General features: G+C 40.3%; 1 protein-coding gene across 4 annotated transcripts in view; it reads left to right on the top strand.

Annotated features, from left to right (window-relative positions):
- cadpsa (Ca2+-dependent activator protein for secretion a) overlaps positions 1-17,500 on the top strand; it is a 93,845-nt gene that overhangs the window by 11,680 nt on the left and 64,665 nt on the right. For all 4 annotated transcript variants that reach the window (XM_072451617.1, XM_072451616.1, XM_072451619.1 and 1 more), the window contains exons 3-9: positions 727-1,059; positions 11,291-11,371; positions 11,455-11,691; positions 13,239-13,360; positions 14,483-14,594; positions 14,685-14,824; positions 16,865-16,931. In XM_072451617.1, the coding sequence (XP_072307718.1) occupies positions 727-1,059; positions 11,291-11,371; positions 11,455-11,691; positions 13,239-13,360; positions 14,483-14,594; positions 14,685-14,824; positions 16,865-16,931 (1,092 nt within the window). The remainder of the gene's footprint in view (positions 1-726; positions 1,060-11,290; positions 11,372-11,454; positions 11,692-13,238; positions 13,361-14,482; positions 14,595-14,684; positions 14,825-16,864; positions 16,932-17,500) is intronic.

Raw genomic sequence — 17,500 nt, 5'->3', positions numbered from 1 at the left:
GTCCTGTTTTAAATACCTACAATGCTTTTATTTTAATGCAAATGAGAAGATGTTTTAATGGTGTGCGCTGCAGTTTCACTTTGGGGGCAGGTCAACCTTGACATGACAGAAACTTCGATCTCTATGGGGTTTTTACCTGGTTTAATAAAGGTAAATAAATAAAAAGTACATACATGTAGCCAAAAGTAAGTAAGTAAGTAAGTATTTTTTATTAATACAGAGCTTTTCACAGACCAAAGTACAAAAATAACATGTGGTAGATTACAATAAAATCAACATACATTGGGCTAAAATGCTTGTTTAAAGAGGTGATCCACAGAGTCCAGGGAACACAGAGAAACAGGAAGCTCATTCCAGAGGCGAGACACTTTAAACAGATCTGTCTCCTCGAGTTTAGGACTAGTATGAGGCAACACAAAGAGGTCCTGACTCTAAGATCTCAGGCTACGTGCAGAAACATGATGTTGTATTCGGTTTCCTGCCCTTGTAGAGTCCTGAACCTCAACACCAGGATTGTTTTTTAATAGTTTATTCTGTATAAAACAGGGAGCCAATGTAGAGACTCTGTGATTGCCAGGTGGTCCGTTATTATGTGTTCTATCTATCTATTATACTGCGGATTTTTAACAGTTGAAAAAAGTTTAGCAGTTTCACATTTCAATCTTATTTCTCTAATGACAAAGTTACTGCCGTGTATCGTACCTAAAACGTGTCTCTCTGGTCCAGATCTTCCTGAAGAGCGACCGCGTGTCCCGGATGGTGCAGAGCGGGGGTTGTTCGGCCAGCGACTCCCGGGAGGTGTTCAAGAAGCACATCGAGAAGCGCGTGCGGAGCCTGCCCGAGATCGACGGCCTGAGCAAAGAGACGGTCCTGAGCTCGTGGATGGCCAAGTTCGACACCATCTACAGGGGAGAGGAGGACCCCCGCAAACACCAGCAGCGCCTGACGGCCAGCGCTGCCTCGGAGCTCATCCTCAGCAAGGACCAGCTCTACGAGATGTTCCAATCCATCCTGGGCATCAAGAAGTTTGAGCATCAGCTGCTGTATAATGCCTGCCAGGTGAGGACGAGTAATGAAATCTCTTAATCATAGTCTTGATTTAATTTAACGTGCCTATGACAGGTTAGACTACTAATTTCACCAAATGATTAGAGTCAAGATTTTACTAAAACTTATATTAATCACAGTTTGACCATTTTGGTGACTTAATGATGGTTAATAATTGTACTTACTGGTTGGACATGAGCAGTAGATGTGACATAGAGGTCATTTATATATCCGGAGTAAAAGTCCAGCCAATAAATGCAAAATAGAGAAGAAAAAAACATATATAAGTCGCACTGGAGTATAAGTTTTTGGGGAAATGTATTTGATAAAATCCAGAAACAAGAACAGACATTTAATCTTGAAATGCAGTTTAAAATAATAACAGATTAGAGAACATGGTGAATAGGTGTACGTATGCTAACGCTAACACCTTCAGCTACATGACGCACAGACAGAACTGTGGTAAGTGTCTGGTATGTTAACGTAACATATTAACAGTTATTCAGATAACTATAGCATAAAGAACATGCTAACAAGTTCCATTGCATTCTTCTTCCTCTGTGTCACTTCCAAACAACTCCACAAACTCTGGAGGTAGAGGAAGTGCAGATTCTTCTTCTGCGTCGCTTAGAGTCTAGAGCGCCAGAGTATAAGTCACTCCCGGGAAAACTATGAAAAAAGATGCGACTTATAGTCCAGAAAAGATTAGATTTATATGGAGTAGAGCTGGAAACGCTTGGGAATCTTCTCCTTCCTCCTGTTTGAACATGTGGCACTCTTTGTTTGAATTATGACATGCATCTTATTGTTATGAAGCAACTGAATGGATTTGAATTCAATCTTTTTGACCGAAGTCAACAATGGCACATCATCATTTCACAACTGTTACCTAGCAACCATACTGCAAACAAGGGCCAAAATCCCTGCAAATTGCATACTAGTGGTAATTACATACTAGATTTGAACACCTTTATGTGCCCGTTGCTATAAATTGTCCCTGCATTTTTGATGGAATGTCACTTGTCGATGACTCAGACGGAGGGATTTTGTTATAGAATTCAGATCTACTTCCTGTGAACTTATTTAGATTTTTTTCCCTCACAATTAAGCACAATTTGAATTTGTCATATGCACAACTAATATTTAGTATTCCTTCCGAGTTCTGATTAAGTTAAAGTTTAGATAAGGCTAAGATAATGAATAATGAATGAATAATGTTGAAACAAGTTATTAGATTAATTGCAATTTATCAGTTAATTCAATAATCCATAACTAATTTGACTAATAGATATTTTCTGAAGTATATACAGGCTTCAAACATGTCATGTGCCGAGAGAGGAGGTTTTGTCACTCAGACAAAGCAGTAATTACCATAAAATGATTTGTGTTTTTCATCAAAATACGATTTAGTTTTTAAATATACTCTTTGGAGATGTACTCAAGCTGTATTTCTCATTAATACATTGCCGAAATAACCATTAATTACAACCCTTTAGTCAGTAAATCAATATAATTTTATTTATCCCGAGGAGCAATTTAAGCACATTGAGGAGTTAAAATAAAATAAAATAACATAATAGATGAGTTGTTTGAGCGGCATCAAATATGTAGTTTAGGCACTAAAAATGTGTTCAATGTCGTGTTTTACAAGACAGAAAGTTGAAAAAGAAAAGTTAGAATCATTACAAACCATATTAAAAAGGGGATTAAACAGTTGAATAACATTTGGATAGCAACATTATTTCAACTTTATTGAACTGAAACATACACACAAATTATAGTAGCATCACTTAAGTCTGGCACTGACCAATCCAACTGCAGCGGTCAATTCACATCTGACAGGATTCTACGAGCACAAAACATCTGAATGAATATTTTTCTTTCTTTCTTTCTTTTTTTTACACCACCAGCGACATTACAATTCTCTATATTGTCCGACTCTACTACTGTGTTACTAATAAGTCTGCAATTACCAATGCTGAGAGGTGGTGATTAGTAGGAAGTAGATTGGAAGTTATGCAGAAAACATGTACTAATTGAGCTGTTTGCCTCGCAGTTATCAGAATAAACATTGCCTCATAGGAGCTGCACAGTCGAGCTAATAACTGCCAATTAAAACCTGACCCAGGATGGCGAGCAAAACCGAAAGTGTTCTCGGTGTTTGAGCTCCGACTGGGAGAGAAAATGTTCTTTTTTTTCACAGCAGCGCACAGTTGGATACTAGTCAGTTACAGCTAATGTGATATTGAACAGTTTGTCCGACTGTTGTTTGTTTGAAGCACAGTATAAGACACATTGTGAAAGAAACGTGGGCTCCTCAATCCACAGTGGTGTCGTAAGCAGCAGCAGGAAGACCATAAATAGTTTGTAAAGTGGAACTCGGGTACTTGTCGGTTTATTGTCCTCCGTGGAGAACCTCCTAAAATCCAGACTGAAGCGCTTTCATAAATACTCACAGAGCCAGTTAAGTCCTGCTCTGTCCCCTGCTCATCTTTCCAAACACGCGATTCACTCTAATATCACTTAATTCCGAGTTATTCTAATGGTTTGTTTTTTATTCCAAAAGATGTGACGACAAAAGGGAGAATAACCAAATGAAAGAAAAGCTTTTAGCAGATTTTTTTCCTGTAAATTTCACGTATGCTAATGGCGCATTGTGTAACTTTTCTGGGGGTTCTGCCACGTGTTTGTCTGCATGAATATAATCTATATGAATATTCCTCGATCACCTCAGGTTACCTCTTCACATCCATCCATCCATTTTCTACCGCTTGTTCTCTTTCGGGGTCACGGGTGACTGGAGCCTATCCCAGTGACTTCGGGCCTTAGGCGGGGTACACCCTGGACAGTGGCCAACATGTCGCAGGGACAACACAGAGACATAGACATTACAGACAATTCACTCTCAAATTCATTCAATAAGGCCAATTTAGAGTCACCAATTTTACCTAACACACCTCTTCACAATATAAGTTTAATTCTTATTGTCCCCTTAGAAATAAGGGTAGTTACACTCAGACATTTAGGTTTAAAGTTTTGCCCACATGTTGCTAAAAGAGGAGCTACATGTATTTGATACTTGAGAATAAAGGGCACCCAATGGAGGCACCCTAAGGAGGCACCCTAATTTGAGACGTGTGTTTTGGGAAGCGGTCTTTTGTATTATTCCAGATATGAATGACTCTCAGTATCTGCCATTTAATTCCTAGAATTTAAATAGTCCTTTGTTAGTTAGTTAACAAGATAACGTCATAACTGCATTTTACTTGTTCCATACAGATTACAAGTAAGATTAAAACTTCAAACTTCTAATTTTATTTGATTTTGTGTTTGTCATTCATAATGTCTCATAATACACTTACGAATATAAAGATGTACTGGGGTTAATACATGTCAAGTACCCTTTTTATTTAAAAGAATCTGTCTGTTGCAACAGAGCGAGGATGGAACGTCAGCGTTCCAAAGTCGAATGTGATTGGTAAATTTAAATGTATCTATGCTCTGATTGGTTTAGGCAGATAGAACCTTAAAGCACTAAGTGAATCTAAGATAAGACATTTAAACTTGTACTGAACGCTATACAATTTGGATATAGTGTACAAAAGTGACACAAGAACAAGAATAGTAAAAGAATAACTCTGGCAAGATGTCAGATAGAACCTTTAAATTCTGAGATATCTTTGTGTTTTTATTGGTCTTCGTTTCAAGCATTTTCTGTAATTCCCAGTTGTAGTAGTAGTTTGAGCCTAATAACATTACCTCAATTCCTTTTTTGTACGACTCTGACTTTATGTTTATATGGCTATTTATATCCCCATAAGTGATTTTAGTTTGAAGTCGCAACAGTTTCTCTCGTTGTAGCGTTCAGCAGGGGGCATGTTAATCTCACAAGAGCTGCTGGCAAGACTGTCACAGATGAGCAGTCGTGAAACTGCATCAGGGGAAGAGCGCTCAGTAAATGTAGTTTGATGAATTTGCCCGAGGCTGTATCGACAGCAGGGGCAGGAAGACAAATTGAATTGCAGAACTACACAGCGGAACAGAGTGGGTGTTCTCTCCTCTCTGTCAGATGGTTTTGGGCGTTACGACTGTGGGAGAAGCAGCAGCAGCAGCCACTCACAGCATCACGCTCACAATGAGAAGGAGAAGACGACCAGACCAGGACAGAACGCATCGAGTTGCATCTGCACTTTAGCTCGGCATTAGCAAAAGGCTGAACGGCAATTTGATGTCGTATTATAATGTAAAATAATAATGTTTTTGGTACAATGGTGCAGCAATTAATGAAATAATTGTTACTACCCGTATTTTCTGGACTATAAAGTGGCACCAGCCAAAAAATGCATAATAGAGAAGAAAAAAACATATATAAGTCGCACTGGAGTATACGTCGGGGGAGATTTATTTGATAAAATCCAAGACCAAGAACAGTCATTTAATCTTGAAATGCAGTTTAAAATAATAACAGATGAGAGAACATGGTGAATAGGTGTACGTATGCTAACGCTAACACCTTCAGCTACATGACGCACAGACAGAACTGTGGTAAGTGTCTGGTATGTTAACGTAACATATGAACAGTTATTCAGATAACTATAGCATAAAGAACATGCTAACAAGTTTACCAAAGCATCAGTTTTACCCCAAATCACTAAATCCATTGAATTCTTCTTCCTCTGTGTCACTTCTAAACAACTCCACAAACTCCAGAGGAAGAGAAAGTGCAGATTCTTCTTCTGTGTCGCTTAGAGCCTTGAGCGCCCTCTTGTGGTTGTCAGTGTGAAAATAATAAATAATATCACAGATAAGTCGCTCTGGAGTATAAGTTGCACCCTGGCTAAACTATGAACCTATTTTGATAAATGTAATCATTATCTGAATTATATAGACTCTAAAAACACACATGAAAACATAAAAAAATACTAAATTAAATCATGATATAGAATAGATAGAATGAACAATTTATAATTTTTAACAATAATACACTTTAGGCTTGAATATTTTCTTTACAAAAGCCTTTAGTCACCATGTTTCAACATGTTTTTTTGTTGATAATGTATAAAAAAAACTCAATGCACAATAGAAATAATCGTTTCAAGTCGACCAATCGAAAACATAATCGCTGACTAGTCGACAACTAAAATAATCTCTAGTCACAGCACTAATCTGCATCAAATTGAAGAAAAGTTGTTTTTATTGTTGATATAGTTTTGATTTTTTTTAAAGTAAACAATAAAGTATATCACATTTAGTATGTCACAGCTTTGATCCTATGAAAGCCAAAACGCATTTTCAGCGTGACAGACATAAGATAGAATATACTTTCAAACAGCAAACACCATCTTAAACTATGGACATTCTCAAACCCAAATATTTCATTTTAGTTTTTATTCACCGTTCTCTTCAGGTTCTGTGTTTGAGTGGAACCGGAAACTGCAATTTTGCTCTGATTATTACATTAAGAAAAATACAAAACAAAAGAACATTTCCAATTAACACATGAAAGCCTGAGCTCTTAGTCCGGCTCACTCACGCCAAACCCTTTGTCCTCACCGATGTAGTTTCCATGGCGACTGTACACAGAAGCCAGCCTGGGTCCACCGATCCCCCGCTTCCTTTTCCAGCTGGAGCTCTGGTGCAAATCAGACATCATTTACTGAAAGAAAAGACCAAATCTGAACTTTTTTTTTTTTTTTTTACGCGACATTTACAGATGAATTCATCTTAAAACAAAAGCATTATTTATACCAGATTTATCATATGGAATCCACAGGTGCACACAACTATGAATACATAAATGTCATATTGAATAGCTTCTGAGGGTTTTCTCAAATTATCGTCATACAATTTCAAACATTAAAGCAAATGTGCTAGTTTTAACAGTGAATATTACAAATACTTTTTAACTGTATATTTTTGTTTATTAGTGTGTGACGCTGTGTGTTACTACAGACGTTTGACATCAAGAACAAGTTAAATACAAAAAGGTTCGACTGACAACAGACAAACAACATTTATCTGTCAAACTGTGTGACAACATTCATCAATATTTACTTTTGCATCGAATATTTTTCAATTTCTTTTGTGTTTTCCCCAAACCTATTACATAGAGCAGTGGTTCTCCAATGTTTCACACCAAGTACCACACAATATCTAGCCTTTCAAGTATTACTGGGTCTAAACCAGGTCCAAACCAGGTCTAAACCAGGTCTACACCAGGTCTAAACCAGGTCTGAACCAGGTCTAAACCAGGTCCAAACCAGGTCTAAACCAGGTCCAAACCAGGTCTAAACCAGGTCTGAACCAGGTCCAAACCAGGTCTAAACCAGGTCTACACCAGGTCTAAACCAGGTCCGAACCAGGTCTAAACCAGGTCCAAACCAGGTCTAAACCAGGTCCAAACCAGGTCTAAACCAGGTCCGAACCAGGTCTAAACCAGGTCTGAACCAGGTCCAAACCAGGTCTAAACCAGGTCTACACCAGGTCTAAACCAGGTCTGAACCAGGTCTAAACCAGGTCCAAACCAGGTCTAAACCAGGTCCAAACCAGGTCTAAACCAGGTCTACACCAGGTCTAAACCAGGTCTGAACCAGGTCTAAACCAGGTCCAAACCAGGTCTAAACCAGGTCTACACCAGGTCTAAACCAGGTCTGAACCAGGTCTAAACCAGGTCCAAACCAGGTCTAAACCAGGTCCAAACCAGGTCTAAACCAGGTCTGAACCAGGTCCAAACCAGGTCTAAACCAGGTCTACACCAGGTCTACACCAGGTCTAAACCAGGTCCGAACCAGGTCTAAACCAGGTCCAAACCAGGTCTAAACCAGGTCCAAACCAGGTCTAAACCAGGTCCGAACCAGGTCCAAACCAGGTCTGAACCAGGTCCAAACCAGGTCTAAACCAGGTCTACACCAGGTCTAAACCAGGTCCGAACCAGGTCTAAACCAGGTCCAAACCAGGTCTAAACCAGGTCTAAACCAGGTCTGAACCAGGTCTAAACCAGGTCCAAACCAGGTCTAAACCAGGTCTACACCAGGTCTAAACCAGGTCCGAACCAGGTCTAAACCAGGTCCAAACCAGGTCTAAACCAGGTCCAAACCAGGTCTAAACCAGGTCCGAACCAGGTCCAAACCAGGTCTGAACCAGGTCCAAACCAGGTCTAAACCAGGTCTACACCAGGTCTAAACCAGGTCTGAACCAGGTCTAAACCAGGTCCAAACCAGGTCTAAACCAGGTCTACACCAGGTCTAAACCAGGTCTGAACCAGGTCTAAACCAGGTCCAAACCAGGTCTAAACCAGGTCTGAACCAGTTCTAAACCAGGTCCAAACCAGGTCCAAACCAGGTCTACACCAGATCCAAACCAGGTCCAAACCAGGCCCAAATCAGGTCTAAACCAGGTCTGAACCAGTTCTAAACCAGGTCCAAACCAGGTCCAAACCAGGTCTAAACCAGGTCCAAACCAGGTCCAAACCAGGTCCAAACCAGGTCCAAACCAGGCCTAAACCAGGTCCAAACCAGGTCTAAACCAGGTCCAAACCAGGTCTAAACCAGGTCCAAACCAGGTCTAAACCAGGTCTACACCAGGTCTAAACCAGGTCTAAACCAGGTCTACACCAGGTCTAAACCAGGTCTAAACCAGGTCTAAACCAGGTCTAAACCAGGTCTGAACCAGGTCTAAACCAGGTCTAAACCAGGCCCAAACCAGGTCTGAACTAGGTCTAAACCAGGTCTAAACCAGGTCTAAACCAGGTCTGAACCAGTTCTAAACCAGGTCCAAACCAGGTCCAAACCAGGTCCAAACCAGGTCTACACCAGATCCAAACCAGGTCCAAACCAGGTCTAAACCAGGTCTGAACCAGTTCTAAACCAGGTCCAAACCAGGTCCAAACCAGGTCCAAACCAGGTCTACACCAGATCCAAACCAGGTCCAAACCAGGTCTAAACCAGGTCCAAACCAGGTCCAAACCAGGTCCAAACCAGGTCTAAACCAGGTCCAAACCAGGTCTAAATCAGGTCTAAACCAGGTCTAAACCAGGCCCAAACCAAGTCTAAACCAGGTCCAAACTAGGTCTAAACCAGGTCTAAACCAGTTCTAAACCAGGTCTGAACCATTTCTAAACCAGGTCTGAACCATTTCTAAACCAGGTCCAAACCAGGTCTAAACTAGGTCTAAACCAGGTCCAAACCAGGTCCAAACCAGGTCTTTAACAGGACTAGTCTATATTAGGACGACGTCATTGCCACAGAAGGATTAAAGAAGGACTAACCCAGGAGGAGAACACTGAAGTGGAGTTTGTGTTCCACTTGTGTCGTACACGTACCATAGTGTGAGAACCACTGAAAGAGGGATCAAGTACTACAGTTTTTTTTTTTTATTGCGGTCAAACAAATGTCTTTATTCTGACATAAATTCACAAACTTTCCACTCAGGGATTGAACACTGCTTATATTGGCACCACCTTATATCCATTTTTGTAGAACCTAAAACACAGTGATCAAATATTTAAACACAGATCACAACTGTAACACGTTCTTTGCAAGTTTCCGTTCTTTAAACAAGCTACGAAATTGTATTGTGGTCACAAAATAATTTGGGAAATTATACCAAAAATGACTTATGGCGATATATATCGATACATCAGCCCACATATTGATACTGAAGCACCAAATTTAGTATCACGATATATAGATATTTTGGCCCAACAGACACGTCTAAAAGTGTAGAATTGACCTGTGTCTTTATGATGAGGTTGAATTGATTTGATGATTGATGATGTTCTATGTTTTGTTCACAAAGTTAGATTCCTCAAACATTCTGAACTGTTTTGCCACTGAATTTAATAGTTTTGCAAATTTTGCAACAGTTTATGAACATTTTCATAAAATGTGCCAAAGTGAAGGAAAAATATGCTTTTTAAGTTTACGTGGGAGTACCTGAGCCTATATTTAAAACAGGATTTAGCGACATAAATGAGCTGCTGATATGATAAAATATCACTCTGCTAATCCTGAAGGAAATTCTTGAGCCAGAGAAACCATTAAAAGACATATCAATAAAATGATGAAGACAATGACTCACATCAACATAGTTGCTCCTCAACACAGAATCACTCTCACCTCAGTAAAAGCATCAATATTCTAATACAAACTCCCTTATGTTTAATATCATTTCTTATTTATTCGACCAGAGGATTTGAAGTTTTTCAAGGTTATGTGAGGTTGGGTGCCATGCAATTAGTCTATTCCATGTCCCTGCGCCAACTGCCCACTCCGCTCCGCCCACACTTCCACTCCCCCTGCCAGGACCCGAGACCCCCGGACCGCAGCGCTCACAGCTTACATAAAGAGTGTGCCGGCCCCCCACCTCCCAATGTATGCTGGTCTGTGTGGCTCTGCGGCGTCATGGAACAGTATACAACAGTATACAACAGTACACAACCACTGAGCACTAAGCCAAGTCAATGAAGACACTGGATATTTAATTCCTGACATATTTAGGACATTCCATGATTTGTGAACATTTCATTTGGGAACTTGAATACAAACTTTGTGTCGTTTTCACAATTTTCCCCTTAGTGTTGCCTTCGGGTGAATCCATAGATAATTTAGGTCTTTTCAATGCTAATGATAACTTTATGGTCCCGTGTATCGTGCAAAATTGACTTGTTTGAGCGCGTTAAACCATTTTCCATCCCCAAAACATGGAGTGGAATGTTTTGTTGCAATCATCCAAATCCAAATACACTTTATTTCTATAGCACACTTTATGAACAGAAAAAGTTTCCAAAATGCTGCACAAACGCCAAAAAAAGGTATAATAACAGCTCAATTTGATGTTGTTGATGTTGTTGTTGTTGTTGGTTTTAATGGCGTCCGGCAGCCGACTGCAAAGGTGCATTTACCGCCATCTACTTTATTCTTTAGACTTTATTCTTTGATCTTGCTGGTCCCAAAACAATAAGACAGGTCAAATCAAATCAAAGCATGCACATTTCAGCAGTCCAGCATTGTAAGTCCTCACAACTTCACCAGCAGACGCAGTCCTGGCGCCCCCTGCTGGTTTAGCACGCGCAAATTCCATCGCGGCGAATACCTGGGAGTCACACAACAAGAAGGTTAAGTTGTCCATAGTCGCTTTGTAGAGCTTTTAATATCTTAAAAGCCTGTGCTGCATCATTTATACCAGGACGATGAGTGGGAATCCATATCCGACAGTAAACGATTGTAATGTTTTTATTCCCCAGCTGGACAACCTGGACGAACAGGCGGCTCAGATCAGGAGGGAGCTGGACGGAAGACTGCAAATGGCGGATCAGATTGCACGGGTAAAAGGGCACAAACACGAGCCTTGTCTTTTCAAATGTCTCCAAGTGCGGTTGAGATCGTTATCGTTGCGTCTCTGTGTTAGCACGGCGGCAGGTTCCCCAGGTTCTGCTCCCGGGAGATGGAGGCCATGTTCATCGAGGAGCTGCGGTCTTCGGTGAACCTGCTCATGGCCAACCTGGAGAGCATGCCCGTGTCCAAGGGAGGCGACTTCAAACTGCAGAAGCTCAAGAGGGGACACAACGCCTCCATCATGGACATGGGCCAGGAGGACGAGAACACGCTGTCCAAGTCCGACGTGGTGCTGTCCTTCACGTTAGAGGTTCGTACGTGGCCCGCGTCCGGGTTTAGAGGTGGCGGAGAGGCACCGACAGGGAGAGGCTGGGGTGGCTGACGGTTCTGCTCGCTGCTGGACGGGACGGGTTGCTGAAGGGTGAAAGGGAGAAATGGAATGGGGAAGTTTGAGGAGTTAGCGGTTGAACTTGGCACTCTGGCTGTGAGTGGCTGACAGAAACAGAAATGTGATGAGACCGAACAGCGTTATCGGTTTACAGACTCATTTCTGCAGGAAACGACACACTTTCTATTGTGTTATGTGAGTTCTATTATGTTGTGTGAGTTGTTAATGAATCCCAACAGACCGCTGTATGTAAGTACCTGCATGGAGGCGGTATCGGGAGGTATCAGTTCTTTTCAGCACCGCAGGAACCGTTCAGTACCTGGCAATTTGTCTTAGTTCCAGTCTCCATTTGATGTACGTTCGAATAGAGTAGGAGTTAGGGACCGGGGCCACACTTTGGGGACTTTTTAAAGGTCTTGCTCTGGGACACTGGGAGAATATAACACACAGAAATATGCAGTATCTCCCGGGACAACACCTCCATGTAGGTACTAAAGGGTGTATTCTCAGATGGGATTCATTTATTCATAATACAAAAAAACATGAGGCTGTACACTGACAACACTGTTCGTTAGTTCTTATATTTCTGTCAACCAATCGGCACGTTGTTGCACATAATGGTACCAAGAACCCAGAATCCTATAATCCCTTAAGTCCCTATTTGGTCAGAGGAACCGCCCAGTCCCCCTTGCATGCGTTTTATGCATTTATGTTGTTCATTATATTGTCCTTATCACCAGAGACGGTTAATGATTTTAAAAACCGTGGTAACAAGCAAGTAATTATAAACGAGCGTGTCAAAGAGCAAATCAGGCTGGATTACAAAGATACAACTGAAGGAAAAACAGAGGTTAATTAAAATACTTATAAATTTACTTTAAGCCTACAAAATAATCTTGACGAGGGTTGGTTTGGTTTATTATATATATTTAAATAATGATGTGGAATTAAATTATAATTGTGTTAAAAACTGAATCTAGTCTGGATTGAACACACACTGGAGTTAAACCCCAGGGGACAAACGAACCCAGTCTTGATATAAAGCATACAGAGTATTCTTGTTGATACTAATAATAGGGACTGAAAAAAAAAAAACTGAATTCAAGCAGACTTTCCAATGTTGGCTTGTAATTATCCCATTTGTGTACAGAAAATACAGAGAATACAACGTGGGTGAGGTGTAGGAAATACTTTGCACAGTGAATGTGTTCTTTATGCCAGCACCTGGCTCTCTGAGCACGTGGGCACGGCTCAAAATAACCCGCGTGGCCAAGAAAAGCATTTAGTAAAATATAATACCAAAGAATAATGGCGCAACACACGGAGTCATGCAGTACCAAAACTCACCTGAGGGCAGCGGGCTTGCTCAATGTTCAGTTGAGCGTTCCTGGTCATTTGAGTGACGTTTTGAAGCGTGGTTGTGACGTCATTTGTTTGTTTTTGATGCATTTTGTTGGTGTTTTCCACAGGTTGTCATCATGGAAGTGTTGGGGCTGAAGTCTTTGGCTCCGAATCGCATAGTTTACTGCACGATGGAGGTGGAAGGAGGACACAAGCTGCAGACGGACCAGGCGGAGGCGTCCAAGCCCATGTGCGTCTCTTTATCAGCAAACTTACAACGTTTAACACACAAATAAACATATAAACATGACTTAATATTGTTCTTAGTTGGCAGGGTTGAGTTTTCTCTTAACGTACACTGCCCTCTGCTGGATAAAAGTAGAACCTACAGGGACAGTTGTTGAGATGCTACTAAAACTACAGATATATATATATATATATATATATATATATATACAAATAAAGTTAAACAAATACAAATCTGATTAATATGTAAAAGTATCAAAGTTTAAAATGTACTTTTACAGTAGATAAGAAGACAAACTACTTCATACAGATTTTTATAACTATTAAACCTGTTCTTGGTAAATTATTATGCAGATTTGTGGTCAACAGAAGCTACTGAATCTTTTGCTTTGCTTTTTGATCAAAACCTTAGAGTTTGATGTCACCATGAATGTACTATTGAGAATAAATACACCCATGGCTATATTTCAGGTGGTTTTGAACCCTAAAGGAAGTACTTTACTTTTCAGTTCAGTTCTAAAATGTAGTGGAGCAGAAAGTACAGCTCTCACATGTAGTCAAATAAGCTACAAAGTATCCCCTGTAAGAGTTACTTAACTGTACTTAAATATTTATTAAGTACAGTACTTTACTATTGTACTTTGTTATTTTCCATTCCAACATTGCATTTAGGGCCCTGTCCCTCTTCACACGTATATAGAGTCATAAAAGCTGTTTGAAAGTGTAAAAATGTGAATATATATTTCCCCCACAAATATATCAAGACCTTTCTGGGTTGTATTATGCTGGCTCCTGCTATTCTAGTCTCTCTCTGCCGTACAATTGATAACAAATGATATTATAGTTATTATAGTTAGTTGACTCTGGGCTTACATGTCTTGAGTCCGTCCCTCTATTTCGACAGTTTGAGGCGGTCACTCCAACAGGGACCGTCTCTCAGCCATTATTTATTGAGTCAGAGCTATGTTAAATAGTCAAAAATTGGTGTTAAATATGCTATCTGGAGTGCTTGAAGATATTGTGCTAATTGTCACTCTGAACTGTTTCCGTTGTAAGTCGAAATCACAGACCTTTTGCTGTTAATGCTTATTTTCTTTGTATCATATTCATGGTCTATGCTTTTTAGGTGGGGCACCCAAGGTGACTTCACCACCACGCAGCCGTTACCCGCCGTCAAAGTGAAGCTGTTCACCGAGAGCACCGGCGTGTTGGCCCTGGAGGACAAGGAGCTGGGCCGGGTACGCTCTTGCACTTGTGTGTGTGATTCTACCCGTGTCGTCAGTTTGATCCGTTCGCATCACGATGTTCGACCCGTGTGTGTATCTCAGGTGGTGCTGCACCCCACGCCCAACAGCCCCAAGCAGTCCGAGCTCCACAAGATGACCGTGTCCAAAGGGTGCCCCGACAGCGACCTGCGGATCCGACTGGCCGTGCGCATGGACAAGCCTCAGAACATGAAGCACTGTGGGTAAGCGTCCTGCCACAGCGCCGCCTGGAACGGCGTACGCATCATGACTGTCACACTGTCCCAAGCGATGGTTCTTAAAGGGCAAAACTGCTGTGGTAGTAGTAGGACTGTGCACATAATCGACATTTTCTATTGAAAGCGGGTAAAAATGGGCGTGCGTGTTGTGGTGACTGAAGGTGATGTTTTCTTGAGGTGGCTTTGAGGTAGGAAGAAACTCGCTGAGGCTGGCTCTGTACTTTAGAAGGTGTTTATTACAGAAAAACAGCGTCAAATGCAGACATACATTGTCTGGGCTCCTCGTAAGCCGAAATCGAGAGAGACCACGAGCCAGGCCTGCAGCCAGCTCTTAGACTGCATTGAACAAAGACCCATAAAACATAGATTTTTGACAGAAATTATCTCATGTGAAATGGTAAGCCATCAGGCCACAAATGTACATATTACACCCATATACAGTCATCCTATGGAGCTCTTGCAGCCTCAGCCATGATAATAACTCAAGAGGGTTAAAGGGAAAAGGGCCTCTTGCAGCAGGGGATAAGAACATTTTCTTCAAACGCCCACATTTCCAAAAGGCCAGACTATTATAAGGCCAGATCTTACATGGGCCATAGTTTAATGCACATCAGTGTCTTTACCAGCACACTGTCTGCCCTTACTGGCCTGTGCTGTGCCTTCACCACATGGGCACAGAACAATGGCGTGCGCGGCAGCTCTTACCAGATGCTGTCTCTAATGCTTCTTTGTCTCTGAATGCTCATTCCACTAGTGTCGAGCCTCACAGCGGAATGTGATAGACAGAGTCAGATTTGGTGCCCGTGAAGAGTGGTATGGCCCACAGCTGTTGTTTTATGTAGGACAACAAACGGGCAGACGGCTGAGAGAGCCCCCCAAAGGTGAACTCGCAGCACCAGGGGCCCGTCAAAACTAGGTTCTCCCCCTCCAAGGTTGTTTTTTTGACCACACAGACACTGCCCTGTGCTCCTGCCGCTGCTGCTCATAATGTGGCAAACGCTGCGTTCAAGGGCAGCTGCTGTTTTAGTGTTGACAAAAAAGGTTAGAATCATATTTGGGTGTTTTATTCATCAATTTATTCAGAAGAAACCACGATAAGGAAGTCAATTTCGATCAAATCAACAACAGTTACGACAGAATGAGAGATTTGGATAAATGATTTGCTTTAGTAAATTAATGTATCGATATGATATGTTTCTGTATGTAATTTATTTAGACTACCTTGATTTATAATGTCAACTGAATGTATGTGTTTATACTCACTACTAAGTGCATCGACTCAACAACATTTGAATTAAATCTCCACCTGGCCAGAAGATGTAATATATAAAATCTACATGCAGGTTTTAGGTTTTATTTAGTTAAATCTCATCCTGGTAAATACACACTTTCCACCAGCAGAGGTTAGTGTTCGCACATACACTCAACACTCAAGACATTTACCAAACATGGAAAATGTGGTTTCTTATGTTCAGGAGATCTTATTCCCAACTTACATAGAATTGAGACAGCAACATTTAAGCGTGAAATGGGGATGAGAGAAGGGAGGACATGCAGTACATTTTCTCGTGACACTGCTGAGCCTGGCACAGCACAAATTGAGCTATTACATTAATTTATGCATATTCTATTATTAATGTCGTAGCTTTGTAAGATAACATTTTACTTTTATTTACAATTTAGACATTTATCTAAACTATACATTTTATGTTATCTAAATCATGTTTCTAAATGTATAAATTATTCTCTGGTTTATTTAAAAGAAGATGATTTTTTTTTAATCATCTAATAATATAAATACATTTAAAAATGTGGGAATTTGTTTTTCTCTTCATATCAACTTTTTGAAACATATTTTAAATACAGAGCATCATCCCTCAAATATATCTGTTTATATACATTTATTTAATTGTATTTTATTAATATCGTTCATATTGAAAAACAAAATCATTCAATACTTGCTTTTTTATCATATATTTACAACATATAACACTGAATATGACATCTGCTTGTCTTTATTCACAGATACTTGTGGGCCATCGGTAAAAATGTATGGAAGAGATGGAAGAGGCGCTTCTTCGTGCTGGTCCAGGCGAGTCTCGCAGAACATCAGCCTTTACATCCATTTTACATCCATTTTACATCCATATTACATCCATTTTACATCCATTTTACATCCATATTACATCCATTTTACATCCATATTACATCCATTTTACATCCATTTTACATCCATATTACATCCATATTACATCCATTTTACATCCATTTTACATCCATATTACATCCATATTACATCCATATTACATCCATTTTACATCCATATTACATCCATATTACATCCATATTACATCCATATTACATCCATTTTACATCCATTTTACATCCATATTACATCCATATTACATCCATTTTACATCCATATTACATCCATTTTACATCCATATTACATCCATATTACATCCATTTTACATCCATATTACATCCATATTACGTCCATATTACATCCATTATACATCCATTTTACATCCATTTTACATCCATTTTACATCCATTTTACATCCATATTACATCCATTTTACATCCATATGAGGACGTTTCTTTAGCTCTTTTATTTACAGAACATCAGTCTTTACATCCATATTATGAGGACGTTTCTTT

This window comes from Eucyclogobius newberryi, unplaced genomic scaffold (genome assembly GCF_026437365.1).
Source record: "Eucyclogobius newberryi isolate DKJ021-1_F unplaced genomic scaffold, fEucNew1.0.hap1 SCAF_19, whole genome shotgun sequence".
Taxonomy (NCBI): Eukaryota; Metazoa; Chordata; class Actinopteri; order Gobiiformes; family Gobiidae; genus Eucyclogobius; species Eucyclogobius newberryi.
This window is presented reverse-complemented; position numbering and strand designations above follow the sequence as displayed.